Raw genomic sequence first — 14,441 nt, 5'->3', positions numbered from 1 at the left:
AGATGAAAAAAGAGCACATCCTCATGAAAGCATTTCAAGAGACATCCACCTTTCTCACTGGCGTTTGTTGAAACCCCTTATATAAGTCCACCTTGCATAACCTAAAGGAAAGAAGCGAGCTGCGTTTTTAACTCATTGTTGAATGAATTAATGAAAAGGCTGCAGCCTGCAAAGTGACTCTGCACTGTTAAAAAAATCTGGATGGAAATCATTTAGTCCAATGTTTCAAATGTTTTCATGTAGGGCTCTGCCATATGGCATAAAATTCATATGGCCGTATAAGCCATTCAACCATAAATGGTGTTTTAGAATTTAGTTAATTTAAATGTTACTGTTTTTGAAAGGGTAACATGTGCCCATAGCTAAGGCACTGCAGCAGGAAATTGGATAAAAAAATTTTTTTACAGATACATCAACATATAGCATAAATGTATACATTAAAAATATTGTCAGAAAATATTTAAAATAACACTTTGCGTTAAAATAGCACTTTTCATATTTTCAATCCGTACCTGTGGTGGTACGGATGGGGCACCAACACGCGTGATGTAAACCTGGAACCACACTGACCACCATTTATATTGGTGTGCAATTAATTTGGTGCTGCAGAACGTGATCGTTATGTTTTTACAAAATGGGAGATGCCCACACAAACATCATTAAAGATCAGGTGTCTTTCTCATTTTTCATGAGGACATCAGCTGCTGAACTAGCCCCACGCCAAGCTTACATTTACAGCATTTATCAGACGCCCTTATCCAGAGAGACTTATCATCAGTAGTTACAGGGACAGTCCCCCCCTGGAGCAACTTAGGGTTAAGTGTCTTGCTCAGGGACACAATGGTAGCAAGTGGGGTTTGAACCTGGGTCTTCAGTATGAGTGTGTTACCCACTAGGCTACTACCACCCCTAACAACTTAACATCAGTGCCTTCTGATTTTCATGTGAAGTTTAGGCTACGGCCCTCTTCCTCGCTCTTTCTCTCTACAACAGACCGACCTAGCTCCAGGTCACACACTCTAGCTTCATGTTAAACACCTCGTACCTTCACACACAAAAGACTGCCGGAATGCCGGAGTGCTGCAGTGCGTACACACACACAGAGCTTTTCAAGCCCTCTATTTATAGCCATATGCCTTTCAGGTAGCTTTGAATAAGCTGGCCGAGCGACTCAGGTTGAAAGGCCACATTAACTCAAGCACCTCAGTGTGTTACAAAATGCATGCATGCCTCATTACAATAAAACGTGTGCTGACAGCACTGACTCCGGTCGAAAACGGTCCACACTGCAGTCAACCGCAGCCTGTCCAAGGGAGTAATAAAGGAAGCCTGACCCGAACCTGTCAAGCATTCTGTCCGAGAGAGGAGTAAATGAGCCCGACCTGACAGCCGTTCTTTTTTTAATGTCCAAACTGACCAGAGCCTGTCAAGCAATCTGATTTTTATGTCTTAACTTGACCCAAGTTCAAGAAAGCAGGAAACAGGCCTGTCTCAAACATTTAAGCTATTCTGATTTTTCCATCTAAATTCATACTTCAGACAGGTCCTATCTTTATATTTTACTGGGAGTATAATTCTAAAATACCGTTTTAAAATAATCTATGCTAGCCTCGCACCTCCAAGGTTGTGAGTTCGAATCCTGGCTCGGACCTTGCATGGGTTCACATGCCCTCCCCGGGTTGGTGCAGGTTTCCACCAGGTTCTCCTGTCTCAGGCGCGGATTGGCGACTCTAAATTGACCGTAGGTGTGAGTGTGCGAGTGAACGGTGTGCCCCTCCTTACGTGAGTCCCCGCCCGGTGCCCCAGGCAGCCGCGACCCTGAGTAACAGGAGTAAGTGGCTAAGGAGAGTAGAACGAGTGAGATTTTCATTAAACGAGTGAGATTAATGGAAACGGTTAACCTGTTTTGGAAGAAAGCAGCTCCCTCATACACTTTATGCATGTAACAGAAGAGGGAATTTTATTTCGAGCTCTAACCTCACGGGTAAACAGGGCCAAACATGTTCAGTTGCGAGTAAAGGTCGGAAGTCACTCATCAGTTTCTGCCCATTCATGCTTAGTGCTGGGTGGCTGGCATGACTGTACACAGAAGCTTAATCTTCCTAGCATTTGGATGCAATTTTATTAAATATATGATTTTAAACATTCTTTTACAATAATGCTACTCACACTAGTGCCCACACTTTTCAAAAACCCGACGTGGTTTGAAGCTCCTGAGTAACAAATTTCTTTTGACCTTCAATAGCGCTACTGTTTTGTTTATATTTGTAGACATATTTCCTTAGGTCACTGCTGCACTGTAAACCGGACATAAGTGGCCATAACCATGCACAGAGTGTAATTCATTTGGGGGCGCTTGATTAATGAAATATTCGATCCGTGAGAATAAGCGAGGTGTGAAATGCGCAGTGCTCGGACAGCGGCGTGCTTTAATTTGAAAAATGAGCCACGGATCGCTGCAGAGATCTTTGGCTAAATGAAAAGACAAATTGGTGTTGACCAACTGTTGTATCCGTGAACAGGTTGATTATGAAGCAACCACACGAGCTTAGCTGCAGGGGGGGTGCACTGCGTGACCCTTGGGTCTAAATATGCAGCATGCAGGACTGCAAAATTAATAGCACTCACTCACTCACTTTCCGGCTTAATCCTAAGTAGTCCTAGTCTCGGCTGCTGGAGCCTCAGGGTGGGAACACATCCAGGGAGGAGCACCAGTGGAGCGCCAGCCCTCTGCAGGGCACACACACCAATCGTATAGACAATTTAGAGTGGCTAATTAACCTGGTGCGCATGCCTTTGGCCTGTGGGAGGAAACCGGAGAACCGGAGAATTCCGCAACAACACAAAGCCAGGATTCAAACTCACAACCTAAAAAGTGAAGTGATTGTCATTGTAAAGCATTCAAGCACAGCACAAAGTGCCCACAATGAAATGTGTCCTGTGCATTTAACCCATCACCTTGGTGAGCAGTGGGCAGCCATGACAGGCGCCCGGGGAGCAGTGTGTGGGGACGGTGCTTTGCTCAGTGGCACCTCAGAGGCACCTTGGCAGATTACAGGTCCACTTCCTTACCCGCTAGGCCACCACTGTCCCCATGGGAGACAGTGTTATTATGATGATCACAATTTTAATAGGACTGAAATGTTTGCAAGTGACCCAAATGTTATGCCAGAAAACATGTCTACTGTCCGATTCATGTGAAATTTCACTTTTATTTTGAAATATATTGTGATGCCCCGGTTACCTGATTATTGGCTCCTTCATAAGCGTATCGCAGGACACATAGGTTGTCCTGCATTATTCTGACAGAGATGTCTGGTGTTTGCTACACTGCTTGTGTGTAGGGTTTTTTTTCTGTTTATTAAATGTCACCCTTTGCACTCATGTCGAGCGTTTATGCCTCTCCCTTCTCAAACCACTGAGGCATTACATGTATAAAATAAAATGTATAAAAAAAAAAAATTAAAATTATCAGAATTTGACAGTCCCACTTCCAATGCAATTTCTCATATACAATAACAATTAGTTTCAGTTGAGATCAATGAAAAATGTGCCCTCAATTCCTTGACCGAATCTTCCAGTTATTATCATGAAAAATGTGAAATGTTCACATTTATGTCTCACCAAGAACAATATTGCCTAATATTTAACTTACTATTTTACATTTATTTGTTTGTTTTGTTTTATATTTAACCGCTGGCTTCCAGGTTCTTAAAATTTGTGAATCTGAATATTCATACTCCAAATACACTGTAAATATATTGAACAGCCCTAATTTAATCACTGAATGCTGTACGTTCCCAATATTATTCTTCTTACCTGAAAAGACACTTGGGATCTTGGACAGAAAACTCTTCACCGTCCGGATGGGGATGCCGTTTTTTTCCTCCTGCATGCGTGCTATAATATCTTCCATCTGCAAAAAACAAAGGCAGAGAAAACAATGGACTCTTAATGAATCAGCCCTCGGATCTGCTAATTAGCACCATGCACGGCCTCTGCGGCAGTTGTGACACTTTTCTTTGTGTTGCAGCTTCCACACCCCTCGGCACATTTTTATTTTATATATATGCTGCATGGCCTCTGTTTAGTGAATCACTCGGAATGACTCTACACCAATTAACCAATACACTAATGACAGATGCTTCATTTATTTCAGCATTTAAATTACTCGCTGTACTCCACAGTTAATGACACAACGCGGTGTCAGCCCTGCTCACTGCGGATTAGTTCAACAAAGACTATTAGCCGCCAAGCTGAGCGTGCTAAAGCCAGGGGTGTGTTTGGCGGCGTGAGAGTATAAATCGTCCTCATTGGTATTCACAGGGGATATCATTGTCCAGCACAGATCAGATAATGGTTAAAGGGGTCTCAGGATGCAGAGGACGGAGGGCTCTAATGTATTTATTGACTGCACAGCCAATGATACCACAGCCTTCTCCGACGTATACAAGAAAAATCAAAAACCTTCAGAACATTATCAAAGAACCTCAGGGGGCAAAAAAAAAACCTCCTCTGAGGACACCACCTCACGGTAGTTCAGGGGACACTGTCGTTCATCTTCGTCTTTAGCACTCTGTGCCCTTAAGTGCTGCGTGATCTTTACCACCCTCTCTGGGGGAATGTGGATCCTCCACTGAGGAAAACATGGCTTTTACGCATCAAGGTGGAATGTAGAGGTAAATAGAAAAAACATCTTTTATATAATGTCCATCAGAGTGTATTCTACACTCTTCCACTGCACTGACTGATGTCAGTTAGATGATTATTTGATAATCTTTATTAATAATTTACACATAGAAAAAAAAAAAAACTAAACAGAACATACAAATTATCTTAAGTTGCAAAAGCCAGTCAATAGCCGGTGTCATATGAGGAAGTGCCACTAGATGGAGCTACCTGACTCTGCGGTATTGGTATTGCTTACAATTGGTATTGGTAATGTAATGTTACATAATGTAGATATATATATAAATGTAAAATATTTATGTTTATATGTTTTTTCTGATCCGATGAGGAATTCTTGGATCCAGCATTGTGGGGTTTATTGTTTACAGTGAAACTGAATATTTAAAAAAGCTTTTACCTCCAAACCACTTAACCTGATAACATTCTACACATAATTTTTTCTTAAGGGACAAGGTGTCTTTTTGAGAGTGTATCTCTTAAATTATAGGAAAAGCTTTCTTCCACAGACATTTCCTGTTACCCAAATCCGAGATATGGCATGAAGCACCAGAGGAAGCAGAAAATCCCTCCCTGCCTAATCTCCTAAAATAAATGACATTTGGCCACTGAGAATCCCTGAGCATCCTCAGAGCAGGGGGCCGGGATCCAGGAAGTGCAGGTGTGAGGTTTCGATATCTCCACGTTCCCCCCTCAATTGTCCCACTGAAGCAAACACTCGGTTCAGTCTCCTGTCGCGGTGTTCCAGGTCCCGGCCTTAAGCTGCTTTTCTGGTTTTCTTCTGTTACCTACACTATATCTCAATCTCAGCAATGAAAACCAGACTTCCAAAAGACACCAACTTTTTCCATAAATTCCTACGTATGTAGACACAGACATGAAATCCAGATTTAGAAAAAACATCTTTAAAGGTCCCCTATTATGAATATTTCATAATAAATGAGTTCCCTTTGCCTGTCTATGGTCCTGCAGTGGCTAGAAATGGCAATATGTGTAAAGAGCGCTTTGGCCGTTCAGAGAGCGGCAGCTCAGACGAAATCTGAAATTTGTACCCTTATGCCATCATAAGCATATCACTGCATATCATACCATCGTATCGTACGTGACATGCATTTTCCACCCAGAGAATTTCCCACCCCTCCCCTATAACATTGGTAGTAGCCTAGTGGGTAACACACTCGCCTATGAACCAGAAGACCCAGGTTCAAATCCCGCTTATTACCATTGTGTCCCTGAGCAGGACACTTAACCCTAAGTTGCTCAAGGGGGACTGTCCCTGTAAATACTGATTGAAAGTTGCTCTGGATAAGGGCGTCTGATAAATGCCATAAATGTAAAAGACACGCCCCTAAATAACACAGAACAATAGTAACCAATTACATCAGACCATATTTGTACTGCACATAGTGCAGAAAATAAAATAATACAAGATTAATAAAGCTGCAACATTCAGTAGAACAGAAAAACGTTTGCAGTTGTACTTAACAATGCATCATGGCATTATTATTTTTTTACCATTTGTAAACAAGCACACTACAGCAAAAAAACTGGCGCCATTTTCATGCATTGAAAATCATAACATTTTTGTGATGATTATATTTACATTTACATTTACATTTACGGCATTTGGCAGACGCCCTTATCCAGAGCGACTTACAACGTGCTTAACGTGCAATGAAGAGATCAATTCACTAGGACCCCAACTATGAATACATCTATTTTATTCACTCTGTTGTAGATTCTGTACACAAAGTTCGACAACAAGAAAATTATAATTTAATCTAAATATTCTTTAAATAGGAAGGTCTTGAGCTGTCGTTTGAAGGTGCTCAGTGACTGAGCTGTTCTGACCTCGAGGGGAAGTTCATTCCACCACCGAGGGGCCAAGACAGAGAAGAGTCTAGATGAGCGTCTTCCTTTTACCTTCAGAGATGGAGGGACCAGGCGAGCAGTACTGGAGGCTCGGAGTATACAAGGTGCAGTGTGAGGTGTAATAAGGGCTGTGAGGTAGGATGGTGCTACTCCATGTTTGGCTTTTTAGGCCAGCATCAGTATTTTGAACCTGATGCGTGCAGCTACTGGGAGCCAGTGGAGGGAGCGTAGCAGAGGGGTGGTGTGGGAGAATTTAAGAAGGTTGAAGATTAGTCGTGCTGCTGCATTTTGTATTAGTTGTAGAGGTCGGATGGTACATAGTGGTAGACCAGCTAGAAGGGAGTTACAGTAGTCCAGTCGTGAGATTACTAAGGACTGAACCAGTAGTTGGGTGGCCTGGGTTGACAGATAAGGGCGGATTTGTCTGATATTGCAGAGAAGGAATCTACATGAGCGGGAAAGATTGCTGATGTGAGTTGAGAAGGAAAGTTGGTTGTCTATTGTTATGCCAAGGTTGCGGGCTGTTGTAGAAGGAGAGAGCTATGAGTTGTCCAGGTAAATAGCAAGATCCTGATGTGGTGAAGAATCTGCTGGAATGACTATTAGTTCAGTTTTGGTGGGATTGAGTTGGAGGTGATGGGCTGCCATCCAAGACGAGATGTTGGTTAGACATGCAAAGATTTTGGAATTGACACCTTCCTTTGTTTTGTTTTTCTTTTTAGTTTTTTAGTAATATCTATGTGTGTGGATGCCGTGTGTCTGTGTGCCTGTCTGTATGTATGATGTCTATACAGCTACTAATTACACCTAAATTGCCTTCAGTCTAAAAAATTCTCTCTATCTGCCTCTTAGATACTGAGGCCACTGAGGTGCCACTGAGCAAAGCACCGTCCCCACACACTGCTCCCCGGAGGCCTGTCATGGCTGCCCACTGCTCACCAAGGGTGATGGTTAAAAGCAGAGGATGCATTTCGTTGTGTCGCGGTGTGCTGTGCTGCAGTGTTTCACAATGACAATCACTCGACTTTCACTTTCAGGTTCATAGGCTACTACCATCCTATATACGGTAGACATAATGAAGTCCATCACATGAGTTTACCTCAAAATATTAGTGCATATTGGGTTTAGGGCTGTTAACATTAATGTTTCAGAATCAAATGGAGTGGAGTCCGTGTAAAAAAAAAAAAACACTTCAGGGTGCATTCTCAGGTGACGCAAAGTAACAAATGAATATTCAGCGCCTCTGCACTGATGGGACCATTTTGAATATGCCTCATTTTAATTCCTCCTCCTGTTTCAGACATCTGTTCCACCATATGGAGTGGAAACATCGGCTGCTGATGGCTGCTACGAGCTGCGGCGAGAACAACTTTCCTCACCAGCACCTGTATCACGAGTGAAGTAACAAAACCAGGCAGGCAACACGGCAGCCTGATAATAAATGAATGAAGGCGAAAGGAGCATCCAGCATCTGGACATTCAACACGATCAAACAGCGTGTGCAAGTCGCTCGCCATCAGGGGCAAACACTGGAGCGGGGCAGCAGATTAGTTCAGAGGCCTGTTCCCGTGCTCGCCTTCAAAAAAATGGACGAGGGGGAGAGGGATGCAGACCTCAAATGATCCATTCACAACAGACTGTCCTGCCTTTATGCAACCCCTGCCTGGACTCCTCTTGTAAGAAAAGTTGCATTTAGGCTAGTCACAAAATATGTATTCAATTTCACTTCAGTTGAACATTGGCTTGAATACGTGCATGCCATTTTTCCATTGCCTTGCTAGACTCTCTTTTTAATTAATAAATAATAAGACATATTTTTTCACGTCTGACAATATATGTCCGTTAATTTTGACAGAAATAAATAGGCATAAACAAGTACTAAATTATCTACTTTGCGGATGCTTATTGATATTTCTTGCCATTTAAGGAATCACCCCTAGATGGCTCACTGGTTATGAACATGCAAATGCCCCCATAGCCTTGTTAAATTTTCATGTGTTCAGCCATAACCTTTGTATTTACAAACTGCCACCCTTTAAATCTGTACCACAGCACATTGCAAAATATTTTAATGGAGCATAAAATTGTCATTTGAAGGGTCCACAGGATTGGGATAGGTTTGTCTGGCTGGTTATATGACACATCTATTACCTGATGTTCAGAAAACCAAACTGAACTGAGCTCTAAACCACTCTTCAGTCACTTCAGTGACCTTCACCGGCAACATTTATTATTAAAGTGCAAAAACTTTTCATGTCATCCAACCTGGGACGGCCCTGAGGTAATTCCCACAGCGCTGTTCAGGCTAATTCATTTCCACCCGAGTGCCATAATAAAGCTTGTTCTAAATGTGCCTTTGAGAAGCTTGTACATAATTAGATGGATAAAACACGGACGTTCAGAACAACCTGGTTGTCCCTGTGGATCTCCAATCCACCTCCAACTCACAGGTTTGCCTTTACCAAAAATGACCCTCAATTGGTCAGAGGTCATTCTCAGAAAGGCAAAACTGTCCCATTCACCTTGTTCACTAAAATCATCCAAACAGATAAATTAGTATTTATCTATGTCAGCTCATGCATAAATCGGTGAGCAAAGAGACGATTGTCAACATGATGCATGGGGCATTTTGATAACACAAGTTACTTTATTCCCATAACTAGTGGTCAGAACTTTGAACAAGTGTGACATGCATGTAGTACTTGTCGTGTTGAAAACTTGCCATGTGATGCACGGGACACGGTTAAGTTCAACATATGATAGCCAGGACTAAGAGTTCAAACTTTGCATTGTATGAATATTTTAATTAAGACTTATTCACTATTCAATAGAACATATATATACACTGAACTTTGAATGTCTGGGCTATGATAACAATTTGCCTTGAATTTCATTGAAATTAGTTAAAATTTTACATCGAGAGAGGTAACCATGTTTCAAATGTCTGCAAAACCTGCAGTTTTTTAAATACATTGAAATACATTGAGTACCCATCTTAAATATTAGGACAAGTAAAAGTATACATTTTAGAGATATTTGTTATAAGCATTTTGGCTTAATAATCCAGAGAATCGGCCAAAGGTAAAAGGTGTAAAACATTGTTCAAATGCAACAGTCAGCAAGTCAGTCTGGCCAGTCCAAATGAAATGCATTAAAACAGAGAGGCTGCAACGGCTGCAACTGTGTATTTTTATTCAGCAGCCCACTTTCAATCTGCCTGGCAGACACAGAGGCGTACCCCCACCCTCCCGTTCTCTGAGTCAACGGCAGCACATGCGATCACAATCGCACCCAAACACACACAAACATGCATTTATACCGCACACTCAGACGCACGTGCATGAATTCACTCGCACTCATAAGCAAGGCAATTGTGAGCCGCGTGCACCTGTGCTCTAGGTTGCATTTCAACACACAGGCTACCGAGCTTAATATTTTAATATCAGTAAAAAGGTAAATTCAGTAATTAACCTGGCGAGGGTTAACCAATTAAATTAGGTGCAGTAATGAAAGATTTAATCTATTCACTTCCTGTTTCATACTTTCACTATTCAAATGATTCAATGGTTTCAATCTTCTGCAAATCACCGTGCTTTCAGCCAGTGCAGCTCACGTTCTACAGTAATCTAATTCCAAAGGAACAACGAAAGAGAGCGATTTACACAAAGCGCATCACGCGCTGTGAGAGAGCATCAAGATTTAAATATTCATCACATGCGTGATGCGATGGAAGCAGAGATAAATTCACGTAACCTGAGGAAACACCACCAGCTGAGCTGGCGGAGGAAACGTGTAGGCCTGGCGTACATTTTGTTCTTCTTGTACGCCTGGAGAGGAACGTTGCCAGATTTGTAGAAAAGAGTGCTTTGTGCAGGAATAAGGAAGCAAGTTCTGTAACTGAGAGGAAATGCAGGTTTCTGTCCTGCTCTTTTACTTAAAACAGGTTCATTAGCAACTTTGGTACTTAATCATCAAAGTGTGAACCTCACTTTTACAAATATTGCTACAAGGCACATTAAAGCTCATTAATTCTCCCTTTACCTACAAAAGTATCCTAGTTCGAAGCTAGGAAAATCACGATAATGACGAATCCTGCATTTAAATGTACAACCTCTCAAAAGGGGAAGGGGCTACTCCGGATTCGTGCTTCGGACCGGAATTTCATGTTCGTTTTGAGTTATTAAGCTTCCTGATTGTTTTCGCATGTGTATAAGTGTATAAAGCTGCCCTGTCTGCTCGCCGTCAGGTGCCATGTCGTGTGCTCCATGTAATAAATCCCCTGTCTCGTGCATATGCCTCCTTCCTCGCCATGTTTGGTCCCTGTGACATATTGTTTTATGAATAAAAGCTGCTGCATATGATGTTAACAAAACAGGTGACAACTTGTCAAATCAGGTAATCTCACTAGTTTCCCACTAATTCACACAACATTTGTATGACTGTTCATGTGTTCGAAACGCATAATTGCAACATGAAGTACATAAAGGCAAAATTTGTTCCTGACACTACCAAAGTGGCCAAATATGTGACATCTGCCAAAAAAATATGACATCTGCTATTATGCATGCATACATATCCGCATACAACATACATTTTAACGGAACTAGCAAGTGCGTTTAAAACATCATGTCATGTTTTGTGATTACAAAAGTAAAAAACATATTAGCAGAAGATTAGCAGAACATTCCCAATCCAGTAATGCTCCTTCCTTCCGTACACGTATTTAAATTTGCGCGGAAATTATGTGAATCGAAAGTGCTCTGGATGAGAGAATTACACAAAATAAACAAAAAGAAAATATTCACCAAGCTCCAGCCCCCATTATAGTCGACAGCAATCAGAGCACGGGAAGCAGAAGGAGGCCTTGCGTAAGAAGCAAGAGAATCCTCTGATCCAACATACGCCAGCATGAGTGGCGATTCAACACTTTGCGCAGCAATGACATCATTTAAATCTGCAACAAAAAATGGTTTAGTACTACATTTCCTCAAACAGAAGGTGCTTTCCTTTAACACATGAGAGACAAAAACCATGAACCATGAATTGTCCTGATCAACTCCCTGAAGAGCCACAGCTGCACAGCTTTATTGTGAATACAGCATAGCCTGTAAGGTGAGTGTTTTTCATGCTATTACATTTTACATTCATGGCATTTATCAGATGCCCTTATCCAGAGCGACTTGTAATCAGTCCCCCTGGAGCAACTCAGGGTTAAGTGTCTTGCTCAGGGACACAATGGTAGTAAGTGGGGTTTGAATCTGTGACTTTGTGGTGTGGAGCAAGTAACCAGGGGGACTGTCCCTGTAACTACTGATTGTAAGTCACTCTATTTGTAACTACTGATTGTAAGTTATCTGATAAATGCCATAAATGCAAATAGATTATACAAATCGGATGCTTAATTGTTTTTTCAGTAAGAGTGCAAAAAAATCTCTCTACATAAAAGCACGATGCAGGTCGTTGTGTGTCTGAGTCAGAGAGAGCACAGAGGCCCAACAATGACTCGAATCACGCAGACTTCATGCACAAAACTGAATTTAGCAACAACAACAACAACAAAAAATACAGTGTGAACAACACAATTGACATTGGATTGGCTCCAAAATATTCTTCCCTTTTTTTTTCTTTTATTTAGATATCTTAGATTTCCTGATACTAGACAACATTTCCAGGACCTTCATGGACCTGAGTGGACCTTCTTGGAGGGCTTGGTTGCTGATGGAACAAGTGTTGTAAAAAGTCGTGGTCCTTTGGGTGAGACAGTTAACTGAGGTCAAACTGGATGTCTTTCTAAAAGAGTTTAGGCCCCATAATAATCTCCTTCATCAAATTGTCAATATCACCTCATTGCTGGTGTGTAGCAAGTGTAATGGTGTTAATTACTGACATAATATTATAAATGAATCTGTTCTCGACCTTCATCTACACCGACGCCAGTGTGTTTAACCTTTACTCGATGCTCACGTAGCCCATTCGGCCTTGAAAGTGTGCAAAATACTTGATAAAGAAGTTATGATGAATACAGAGATTAACCATTTGTCAGCAAGGCTTAAAAAACTAAATGTTTGGAGTCTAAATGGGTTTTAAAAAATAACTGAAAAAATCATTTTTATAATAAATGGCGCAAAAGAAAAAAAGAAGAAGAAACTATAAACGTGAAGTGATTGTCATTGTGAAACACTGCAGCACAGCACATGGTGACACAACGAAATGTGTCCTCTGCTTTTAACCATCACCCTTGGTGAGCAGTGGGCAGCCATGACAGGCACCCGTGGAGCAGTGTTTGGGGACGGTGCTTTGCTCACTTGCACCTCAGTGGTGCCTTGGCCGATCGAGATTTTCGGTCCGGCAACCTTCTGAATACATGGCTGTTTCCTTATCTGCTAGGACACCACTGCGGAAACTATGTGATCCAAAAATTCTTGCAGGGGTTGCATTCCAGGCTCTTTCAAAGAGAATACCCCACATTGTCAATGAGTAGCCATCTTCCTCCCCCAACATCGACATCACTAAAATCAATTCAATTTAAGTCCATACTGGCTGTGGTTTAAGCTCCTAAGTCATATGAAGTCCTAATCACCCTGTGAAAAAGAGAAAAGGGATCCGTTCATTGTGTTCTTTTTTATAAAGTAAAGTTTAATTAGGGTCCTTTGAGTAAAGTGGGGGCATCTAAACACACATTAAAGTCAATGATTCATGAAAAAGTAGAGTAGTTTGCACAGTAGTATGTAGGCTTAATAAGATCTTCACAGACCCCAGACCCTATTTTCAATGGCCTTATGTGTTAAGTATTAGGTATGGAAGGCACGATATGTTACATAAATGAAAAGGTGTGTGGATCAAAACTAATTTCTTCTATTAGAATCTAGAGTATCTAACAGTAAAACATGCATTACAGTCAGTTCTCATAGCTTATAACAGCTATTGTGAAATATTATTGGGTCCTTTATAAGGACACACTGGCTGTCCTACATTGTATTAATATTAAAGCTAAGTAACATGCCTCTTTTTTGTCTCTTTTTAAGTCTCAACAGGAGCAGACTCCAGCAAGGATCACCAGAGTGCCGCCTGTGGGAGAGGTTCACCAAGCAAGCGACCACCACGACTTTCGTGAGATCCACGTGGGCCCTCACATGGGTCCTCACGCGGGCGCGGTACTGGTCGGAGGAGGATCAGTCAAAGGAGATTTTACCTGTCTCAGGTGGCGTGTTTACGTTTTTTGAATAAAATCAATATTTTATTTTAAAAAAATTATATTTTGAATAAAACTGTAATATTTGTACAAAAACATATTAAGCACTACATCATATGGACACACGCATGCTAGTTTAGAACTCCCAGTGCACAAGCTCATGCTAGCCACCCCAGTGCGATAACACCACTAGTGCATGGACCAAATAATGACAAAAATTGCCCTGAAATCCCAACAAAAGTGGCCAAGTATGGCTTGTTCTGTTACCAGTGGACACTTTATTGATCAAACTGAAAGGCAGAGCAGGCGATTTATTTCAGAACTTAAAGATTGAATGCCTGGCCCCATCTACCCTGGAAAAATGTTTCCAAATTAATGAAACATGTCTGATGAATATGCCCTGTAGATTTTACATGAAACTGAACATTTCTTATGAAAGACTGAAAAGCTATACAGTGGATGGCGTTCTGTCCATCCATCAGACTTTTTCTTTCAAACCATGCTCGTGCTCATTAATGGAATCTACAGTTACAAATTACACCACTGGTTTCATGCTGACGAGCTATGGGGGGATATATGTTCGCAGCCCTATGATTATGAGGGAGGTCAATCATTGCTATGGGCTTTTCCCCTTTTTAAATAAAAAAAGGACTGACTGAGTAGTAAGTTCCTCTTCTCCAACATACAGATA

At 41.5% G+C, this 14,441-nt stretch overlaps 1 protein-coding gene across 1 annotated transcript in view; it reads right to left on the bottom strand.

Moving 5' to 3' along the window:
- Nucleotides 1-14,441, bottom strand: part of rgs7b (regulator of G protein signaling 7b) — a 79,184-nt gene that overhangs the window by 41,749 nt on the left and 22,994 nt on the right. The window contains exon 3 of the mRNA XM_028966996.1: nucleotides 3,820-3,916. Coding sequence (XP_028822829.1) covers nucleotides 3,820-3,916 — 97 coding nt within the window. The remainder of the gene's footprint in view (nucleotides 1-3,819; nucleotides 3,917-14,441) is intronic.

Source organism: Denticeps clupeoides, chromosome 2 (genome assembly GCF_900700375.1).
Source record: "Denticeps clupeoides chromosome 2, fDenClu1.1, whole genome shotgun sequence".
Lineage (NCBI taxonomy): Eukaryota > Metazoa > Chordata > Actinopteri > Clupeiformes > Denticipitidae > Denticeps > Denticeps clupeoides.
The sequence above is the reverse complement of the archived record's forward strand: the minus strand, read 5'-3'. Positions and strand labels throughout refer to the sequence as shown.